Raw genomic sequence first — 10,283 nt, 5'->3', positions numbered from 1 at the left:
CAAATTCATTTTATCCAGAGATGCTGCCTATCCTGCTGAGTTACTCCAGCTTTTTGTATCTATCTTCAGTGTAATCCAACATTGCAGTTCCTTTCTACACACTTTGTGTTTTTATCTGTGGAGGGAATAGACAGACAACATTTTGAGTCGGGACCCTTCAGACTGATCAGTCTTTGATGCCATCTGCCACAAGGGTTATAAAAGTTACAAGATTATGTGAACTGTTGCATTAATTAGGAGATAGAATTAAGTTGTTTCGTGATTGACATGACATTTTGTCTCTCATATAGGGAGAGTAATAGCTCAGTGCAGAATGTCAGCATGAATTGGAAAGATCCCAGGACTGGGACTGGTATCAAGTTGGAAAGGGTACAGAGAAGATTTGCGAGGATATTGCCAGGACTCGAGGGTCTGAGCTATAGGGAGAGGCAGAATAGGCTGGGTCTCCATTCCTTGAAGCACAAGAGGATGATGTGTATACAATGATGAGAGGAATAGATCAGGTATATGCACAGAGTCTCTTGCCTAGAGTAGTGGAATAGAGAACCAGAGGACATAGGTCATAGGACATAGGTGAAGGGGAAAAGATTTAACAGGAACCCAAGGGGTAACTTTTTCACACAAAGGGCGGTGGGTGTATGGAACAAGCTGCCAGAGGAGGAAGTTGAGGCAGGAACTATCCCAATGTTTAAGAAATAGTTAGACAGGTACATGGATAGAACAGGTTTGGAGGGATATGGCAGGTGGGACCAAAGATTGTAGACTCTTGCTCTAGTATCTTTGGGTGGGACTAGTGTAGCTGGGACATTGTTGGCCGTTGTGGGCAAGTTGGGCCGAAGCTCCGCTTCTATGATCTTTGGGCTGAAGGGCCTATTTCCACACTGCGCCGCGAGGACCCGGGAGAGCTGTCCCCATCACTGCCTGATGGCCATTTCCCATCTCCGTCTCGCTCGAACGCCGATTGCTGCTCGTCGCCGGGGGTGACCGGCTGTCGTGCTCCTCGTGTAGTCACCGGGCGGCGGCGGCGGCGGATTGTGTGGGCGGTTTAAGCGCAAGGCCCCCGCAGGCAGAGCGCCGGCCGGCCGGGCGGGAGGAGGGAGAGAGAGGGAGGGAGGATAGGATAGGGGGAGGGAGAGAGAGAGAGAGAGAGCCAGGATAGGGGGAGGGTGTGAGGGAGAGGGGGGGATAGGGGGAGGAGAGGGGGGTAAGATGTCCGCCGCTCTCCTCTCGCCCATTGTGGACTATTACAACGACGAGGAGGAGCTGGATAGCGTGGACGACGAGGACGAGCGCAGCGTCCGTTGCCGCGACTCGGATGAAGGTGATTTGCGCGGAAGGAGAGGCGGGCGGTTGCTGCCGCCGGGTGGTGGGCCTCGCGTACCAAGGCGGGCGGGCTGGGCTGGGCTGGGCTGGGCTGGGCTGGGACCGGGGAGACAGGCTCCCCCGGCGGGCAGGGACCGGCTGGAAACGGGGAGTCAGGCTTCCCCGGCGCTGCTTGGACAGTGGGCCATGGATGTCGAATACCCGGCAGCTACGGCTACGAGACTGGACAAACTCTTTAAAAGTCACCTCTGTTTCTCATTGATTAATTTACACGCCATATTTCAATTGTCTGGCTGTACGTTTGTGTATTTCTGCGGGTTGCAGTCACTCCAGGGTAGAAGGCCGAGGATGTTGAATAGCTTTGCACACATCAGTAAACAATTGAATAATTGCATCCCATCCAACCAAATCTTGGTGTGGTATTGCAAGGACACGCATTCCCACAGTCCATCTCCGTGGGGTTGTTTGTTGGTAGGCGGTGATGGTCTTTAAAGCCAGTCCTTGGTCTCCATACTTGAACATACTAGAACAAATAAAGTACCTGGAATGGTACACTGTGTTTAACCTGAATTGTCCACATACTTGAATTGTTTTTAGGAATATAAATCTACAGCGTTTTAAAAATAATTTATTACAAATAATGCAACCAGTATGCTTGCAGCAGGAACATATTGTAATTCTATGAAAGGTCAGTTATTTTAACATTGTGAGCTAAGGAAGGGATATTGGCCAGGACATCTCAACAGATATTCATGTTCACATGACTTGTAATTATTCTGTTATTTGCCTTTAGTGTCTTGTGGATACCCATTTTTTATATTTTCTGAATCTATCCTGTTTCGCACAGTGATTGTGTTGCATATGAATCCTCATTGAAGTTTGGATAATTGATCTAAAGATGATGTGACCTGATGATAGGTATGATTAGATTCTGATCTAGTGTATATTTTGTGAAAACATATTTGGGATCAGGTCATCCTTTACTGGTCTCAATCAGTACTTTATTTAGGTCAGGATAATTTATTACGGATACTGCATGTGCTCCCATTGCCTGATAATATTTGCTGTTCCATCATCCAAATTGGTCGTGATTTCAATTGTTATATTTGTAATAATGAAATGTAGCAAAAAGTACACCGGTCAAGTACATTACTGTCTTGGAAAAAACACTAATCATAGAATGGAAAGATGTCAAATCAATTTTTAAATAATACTAGACCAAGTGCAGACCCGTTGGGTCTGTTTCCCCAATAGCGTTTGCAGGGGGGGGGGGGGGGATGAGAAGAGGGGAGGGAGGGGAGAGGAGGAGGAAACGGAATCGATTTGGGAGGGAAAGGAGAGCGGGGTAGGGGGTGAGAGATGGGGAGAGATGTGGGGGAGGGGGGATGGGAGGGGAGGAGGGAGAGGGGTGGGGGGAGAGAGGGGAAAGAGTGGGGAGGGAGAGTGGAGGGGAAGGGGGAGAGAAGTGGAAGAGTGGGGAGGGAGGGGTAGCGGGTAGAGGGGTAGGTGGAAGAGGGACGGGGGAGTGGTGGAAGAGGGACAGAGGGGTAGGGGGAAGGCGGTGGTGGTAGAGAGGGGAGGAGGGTGGGGGAGAGAGGGATGGGTTGGAGAGGGAGAGGGGTGAGGAGAGAGAAACATAGAAATTAAGTGCAGGAGTAGGCCATTCGCCCCTTCGAGCCTGCACCACCATTCAATATGATCGTGGCTGATCATCCAACTCAGTATCCTGTACCTGCCTTCTCTCCATACCCCCTGATCCCTTTAGCCACAAGGGCCACATCTAACTCCCTCTTAAATATAGCCAATGAACTGGCCTCAACTACCTTCTGTGGCAGAGAATTCCAGAGATTCACCACTCTCTGTGTGAAAAATGTTTTTCTCATCTCTGTCCTAAAGGATTTCCCCCTTATCTTTAAACTGTGACCCCTTGTTCTGGACTTCCCCAACATCTGGAACAATCTTCCTGCATTTAGCCTGTCCAACCCCTTAAGAATTTTGTACGTTTCTATAAGATCCGCCCTCAATCTTCTAAATTCTAGCGTGTACAAGCCGAGTCTATCCAGTCTTTCTTCATATGAAAGTCCTGATATCCCACGAATCAGTCTGGTGAACCTTCTCTGTACTCCCTCTATGGCAACAATGCCTTTGAGCATTGGGCATTGTGACATCACACGATGGAACGTTCACCAGGGGCTGGGGCTGGGGCTGCTTCTATGGGTGAGAAGCCAGTTTAGTTTTGAAATATTGGGGGGGGGGGGGGGGGGGGGAGAAGGATTTGATTAAAAATGTGTACTTAAACACGACGAAATGTAATGAGGAGCGGATACTTAGAAAGAAAAGTGAAATCTCTACCGAAATGGAAAAGATGTCGGCGATTCTGCGTCTGGTTTCGGTGTTGCAGGGAATCAAAGGAAGAAAGGCGGCCGGCAGCCGTCCATGTAAATGGATCCATTCCGATTGGACATCTGCGAGTATTGGGCATTGTGACATCACACGATGGAACGAATCAAAAGGCAGAAAGGCAGCCGGACGGACGGCAGGCGGCAGCCACGGACTTTTATATAATAATACGTCAGGTAGCATCTGTGGAGGGAAATGGAGAGGTGGCCTTTTGGGTTTGGACACTTCAGTCTGAAGAACAGTCCAGACCTGAAACATTGTCTGTCCATTTCCTTCCACAGATGCTGCTTGATTTCTGAGTTCCTCCAGCAGTTTGATTGTTGCACAGGATTTCAGCATCTTCAGTCCCTTTTGTGTCTCCATGACAGCTGTATTTCTGGGCTTGGTTATTCATGGTGCTACTGAGATAGATTTTGAAGCTCCTGAACCAATGGTATACGCTGCCCATGCCACTCTTAGTGCATCTTCTGAAATGGATCACTGACTCATTAACTGAAGGAGAGCAGTAGGCGGTAAACATCAGAGCGTTCCGTTACCCACATTTATTCTGATGCTGTTATTAAAGCTCATAGCAATGTTGAGGACTCCAGATCCATTCCTTCCTGACTTTAATACCACTTCATTACTGAGGGCTTGTTTTTCATATTGTGCACGATGTAGACTGGGATAGTACTAGTTTGACACAAAATGCTGGAGTAACTCAGCGAGACAGGCAGCACCTCTGGGGAGAAGGAATGGTGACGTTTCGGGTCAAGACCCTTCTTCAGACTGATGTCAGGGGAGTGGGCGGTACAAAGATAAAATGTAGTCGGAGACCATAAGACTGGTGGGAGAATTGGGAAGGGGAGGGAATGGAGAGAGAGGTGGAGAAAGCAAGGGCTACTTGGAGAAGTCAATGTTCATACGGCTGGGGTGTGAGCAACCCAAGCGAAATATGAGGTGCTGTTCCTCCAATTTGTGCTGGGCCTCACTCCGACAACAGAAAGGTCAGATTGGGAATGGGATGGGGAGTTAAAGTGCTGAGCAACCAGGAGATCAGGTAAGTTTAAGCGGACTGAGTGGAGGTGTTCAGCGAAACGATAGCCGAGCCTACCCTTGGTCTCCCCGATATACAGGAAGCGACACCTGGAACAGCGGATACAGTAGATGAGGGTGGAGGAGGTGCACGTGAACCTTTGCCTCACCTGAAAAGACTGTCAGGGTCCTTGGACGGAGTTGAGGGGGGAGATAAATGGACGGGTGTTGCATGTTCTGCGGTTGCTGGGAAAGCACCTGGCGAGGGGTTGGTCTGGGTGGGAAGGGACGAGTTGACCAGGGTCTCTGCAGAAAGCAGAAAAGGGTGATGGGTAGATGTGGCTCATAGTGGGATCCCGTTGGAGGTGGCAAAAATATCAGATTATGTGCTGTATGCGATGGCTGATTGGGTGGAAGGTGAGGACAAGGGGACTCTGTCCTTGTTACGAATGGGGGGATACAAGTCCGACGTCGGGGCTGCGGGACGTCCTCAGCGGCGTGGACACCAGAGTCGGCCGCCTCCTACCGGAGTCGGCGGCTTCCAAAGTCCGTGGGATCATGGTCCAAGGATAAGTAGGAGGAGGTGTCTGAGAGTTGTCGCCTGTCTTAGCCAGGTGAAGAGGTCAGCGTGCCAGACTAACACTGCACCTCCCTTGTCGGGTTTGATCTGAGAGTCGTCGTCTGGCCTCAGCCCGGAGAGATATGTTTAAGTTTTGCCTTCCATCACAGTGAGGAGGACTCACTGTGATGGATGTTTATGTGAATTGAATTGTGTTGGTGTGTGTCTTGGTTCTTTTTTTTGTATGGCTGCAGAAACCAAATTTCGTTTGAACCTCATGTGAGGTTCAAATGACAAATAAAAGGTATTGTATTGTATTGTCAGCGCGCCAGAGTACCACGGCACCTTTCTGAGAGTTGCAGCCTCACCTCAGCCCGGTAGTGGTCAGCACGCCAGACTGACCTCTACGATACTACGGGATGGTACTGGGGATGTCTTGGACATTGGCAAAAGGTATGATTCTGTGCGAATGAATCCGTCAAATTTTGAAATGACGGATGGCTATTACAGTAACTTGTTAGTCCATTTCAAAATGAAGCGCCAAACTCAGTACTGTGTGCCTGCAGTCCATATAAATGGGACGGTAAGACAGTAAATTTCCTTCCCTAAGGGACATGTGAGTTGGATAGGTTTTATGGTAACACAGCAGTTTTATGATTAATGTTGATGATATTTGCAAAGAATGCTTACACTTTTCCCGCAGTACCAAGGAATATCAAGGCTTAGATCAGGCATCCTTTCGAATAGAATCCTTGCAGCCCTAATCATTGCAGACTAGTATTTATTAGTCCTTGGAAGGTGAACAGCACTTCACAGAGTGAAATTGGAGTGCATTGTTTACAAAAACGTCGCTTGTTGAATTATCCTGCATTGGGAGATTGAGATGTTCTAATAGTGTTAAAGCATTGGAAAGGGTAGTCAGCGAGGAAATATTTCATTCTGGGGATTCATCAGGAAAAGTGGACATCTTATAGTTTGAGCTTGTTCAATTGGGAATGAAATTAAGCGATTTTTCCATTCATCTCTGAATGAATGAAAATGTAGCATCCAAAAGTCTCACATCCTACATGTTGGTGATATTTGGTCAATTAATGCATTTGAGATTGAGAAGAATAGATTGAGTATATAAAAGATATAGAGCTAAGGTAGGAAAGTAGAATCAAGATTAAATTGATCTTGATGTAGATTTATCTGGTTGTGTTTGCTGTTTTAATTATGTAGATGAGTAATAAAATTGAGGATGCCGACTGTGAAAGTTGGTGACTTCACAGAAGCAAAGAGGATGGGGAAATCTGAGAAGGCATTGCTAGGTGAAGTTGGATGTAAACTACAAGTGATGTACAGGGAGTGAAGGAAGATGAGATCTCTGGAAGGAAGCTTTTTAGGTTCAGGTGAAAAGCAAATGACAGTTTTTTAAATGAGAAAGTTAAAATAGTATTTGTTTTGCATGAAAGTCAGTAAGACACGAATGCCACAATATCCCCACATTGCTAAGCCTTATTCTGATAGGATGTGTCAAGTGGCTGATAAAGGGTCGGGATTAAAGAATGGCCATGTCCAATTATTAATGTGATTAGGGTAGGTTGGAAAGGCCATAATTATAGTAACATGGAAACAGTGTTTCAATTTTGAAGGAAATTACCTGAAATTCGGGAAATTCCGGTTGTCTTCGGGTAATTTTAGGGAAATGAAATAATTTCGGGAAATTTCCTGGCCCGGTAAGCCTTCCCCAACTGCGCATGTGCGACTGCTGCCCCAACTGCGCACGCGCGGAATCCGGGCCCACTGCACACGCGCGGGGAGACTCCAAAGGGTCCAATCAAGCCCGCAGGATGATTTGCGGAAAAAAAGTATGTACCTGTATATTTACGATCATCCGCGCCTGCGCAGTTGGGGGAGGCCCGTTAGCCGCATTACAATTGAAAATGGCGCCGGTGACGCGGTAGGTACGCCAACGCCCCGCACGTGCGCAGTGGGCCAGGAAATTTGGAATTCTATTTCCAAAAATTGGGTTTGGAAGCACTGCTTGGAAGAAACCACATTTCAGCAATTTTGTGATAATATGGGAGCTAAATACAAGACGATCCTGTTGTAGAGTTAATGGAAAGAGGAATGTTTTTATATATTATAAATTTATAGATTCAGGCATTGTCATTGAAGCTAGCATTTAATTCACATCCTTGTTTCTCTGTAACTTCAATTTTAATCTGCAGAGGCAATCTTGAACCATTGCACGCTCTGTGGTGAGGACACTCCTCGAGTGTTTAGTTTAGAGATACAGCACGGAAACAGGCCCTTCGGCCCACCGAGTTCGCAACGACCGGAGATCACCGCACATTAACACTATCCTAATCGCACCAGGGACAATTTACATTTTTACCAAGCCAATTAACCTACAAACTAGTACGTCTTCGGAGTGTGGAACAGAAGATCTCGGAGAAAACCCAGGCGGTCACGGGGAGAACATACAAACTCCGTACAAACAGCACCCACAGTCGGGATCGAACCAACTCTAACACTATGCCACTGTGCTGCCCTTGGTGCTCCTTGATGTGGTGGAGGAATGATTTCACATTTTGTTCCAGTGATGATGATGATGGGTGGATTGTCACCTTGTCATGGTGGAGAAGCTTGTGTGGATCTGAGATCCTGAGAACGATGCCGTTTGGAGCTATGCTCCATGGCTGTAAGGTCGAGGGGGAGGTCTCTGACAAAGAGCAATCCAACCAAGACCTCAACGGTGGAACAAGTGGAGGACGATGGCTGACCTTAGTGGAGCGTCACAATGGCTGGGAAGGCGGATGAAGGCTGCAGCAGAAAAGGGTCTCCGGTCGTCTTGGACTCCATGCCACTGGATTCTGACCCAGATCTGTCGACCGTGGGGTAGCTGTCTGTGCACCAGTCTCCTCACGTTAAACAAAGTCACACAAAAAAACAGCCTGAGTTTGACGATCAACAGGGATGGAGTGGGTGCATGGAAATTGAGCAGAAAAGGAAGTGGGAATGTGCTACCCAAGGTGAGGGGCGGGGAGCTGTATGGGATGGAAGATGAGTGAAGGGTAAAGGAACTAATAAGGATGGGGGTAGACAAAAAGGCTGAGGAACTCAGCGGGTGAGGCAGCATCTATGGAGCGAAGGAAATGGGCATCATTTCGGGTCGAAACCCTTCTTCAGACATGGGGATTGGGAGGATGATGATGAGGGGAAATGGGTTGAAGTTAGTGATGCTGATTATGGTGGGGGGGTGAATTCAAGTAATCAAGGTATTGAGGAAGGGGAACTGAGGAAAATAATAAGCTAAATCTGTGCACAGAGTTTAGCCTGTGCTTGGTTTGAACTACTTTGCCATTAGACCAAGACATCACTCTGTTGTGTGGCATCTGGCGTGCAATGTATTTTTCCTGCGGAAATAAATCACATGGGGCGCACAGTGGCGCAGCAGTAAAGTTGCGACCGTGCAGCGCCAGAGACCCTGGTTCAATCCTACCTACGGGTGCTGTCTGTACGGAGTTTGTCGTTCTCCCCGTGACCTGCGTGGGTTTTCCCGAGATCGGTTTCTTCCCACACTCCAAAGACGTACAGGTTTGTAGGTTAATTGGTTTAGTATAAATGTAAATCGTTCCTATGTGTGTAGGATAGTGTTAGTGTGTGGGGATCGCTGGTCGGCGTGGACTCGGTTGGCCGAAGGGCCTGTTTCTGTGCTGTATCTCTAAACTAAACACAGGCACCTTCCATTTCTTAGCGGAAGTAGGTCATGCACAATTCCGAAGGACTCCTCAAGCAGGAGGTGTATGGTGCAGTGTGCACCCCTCTCAAGCAAATCTCTGCTGGATTACGTTGGAGCTGCACTCAACCAGGTCAGTGCACGTCACTGATTTATGCTTATGAAAAGCTGAAAGTTTAGGTGGTTTGTGCTGTGAATCACAAGGGATCCTCAATCTTTGACCTGTACTTGGTGCTACAATATTTATGTGACTGGTCCAATTGAATTTCTGGTTTGAAGAAGGGTCTCGACCCAAAATGTCACCCATTCTTCTCTCCAGAAATGCTGCGTGTTTCGCTGAGTTACTCCTTCGGTTTAAACCAGCATCTGCAGTTCTTTTCCACACAAATTTCTGGTTTTGTGTGACCCCCCTGGGATGATCATGGTAGTGGGTTCAACAATAGTAGTGCTATTGAATGTCAAAGGGAAGTGATTCGATCTACTTCTATTAACTTGTATGTTTGTGCGGCCAGATATCCTGAGGTTTACACAAACACTAAAAAGTATTCACTGCGGAATCAGTGGTGCAGGTTAAACTGAAGATAAGAACTATTAGGTTGAAGGTGTGGAATGCAGCTTTAGGAATAAAAAAAATAGTTGGATGACATTTTCCACATGAGGAAGCCTTTGTAAAATAAGGGTTCTAGGGGAATGAGGATCTTTGATACATGTTCAGAAAATTTACAGTTGTCAGATGTTAACGAGATGGGCAAATTGCATCACTTTAAGTGATTTCAAAATCGATGTAGCATCATGTCCAGAGTTCAGTTGTGGTGTGAATAGGTAGGATTATGGTTGACCGCATACTTCACGTTGCTTAGAGGGTGGTGCCATCCAGTCTGCCTTGGATTGCATGGATTTGTGACTCCCAAACCTGTATTTGTGTGAAGTGGTCCCATGACTCTTGATTACGTACGTACTGTAAACCTAGATCAAGGATAGCAAATTTTATTTTAGCACCAGTAAATCTTGTGCTCTTCCGGTTTGTGCGGTCTTTCTATTTGCGCAAAAACGGTACGTGATAGTGCTATGATTTTCTGCGAGCTCTCTCACCATTCTGCTGTGCTGTGAGTGCACCAAGTTTCGTTCCGATTGGTGGTCTATTGTGAAAGTTAGCGAGGTTTAAAAATCTTAAAAACTGCGCGGGACGGTCCGCCCCTTCCTGCGTCTTTACTGGAGCTGAGGGACACTGCAGGTGGCCAGCGGCGTGTCCAACCAGACACA

General features: G+C 47.3%; 1 protein-coding gene across 2 annotated transcripts in view; it reads left to right on the top strand.

The window, feature by feature from the left end:
- The first annotated feature begins 1,164 nt into the window (after positions 1 to 1,164).
- The window catches only part of suds3 (SDS3 homolog, SIN3A corepressor complex component), a 65,955-nt gene continuing 56,836 nt past the window's right edge, over positions 1,165 to 10,283 (top strand). Inside the window, exon 1 of one of the 2 annotated variants that reach the window (XM_033043103.1) lies at positions 1,165 to 1,321. In XM_033043103.1, the coding sequence (XP_032898994.1) occupies positions 1,210 to 1,321 (112 nt within the window). In that variant the 5' untranslated portion in view covers positions 1,165 to 1,209. The remainder of the gene's footprint in view (positions 1,322 to 10,283) is intronic. The other variant, XM_033043104.1, reaches the window with a different exon arrangement.

The sequence above is a fragment of the Amblyraja radiata genome, chromosome 25 (assembly GCF_010909765.2).
Source record: "Amblyraja radiata isolate CabotCenter1 chromosome 25, sAmbRad1.1.pri, whole genome shotgun sequence".
Taxonomy (NCBI): domain Eukaryota; kingdom Metazoa; phylum Chordata; class Chondrichthyes; order Rajiformes; family Rajidae; genus Amblyraja; species Amblyraja radiata.
This window is presented reverse-complemented; position numbering and strand designations above follow the sequence as displayed.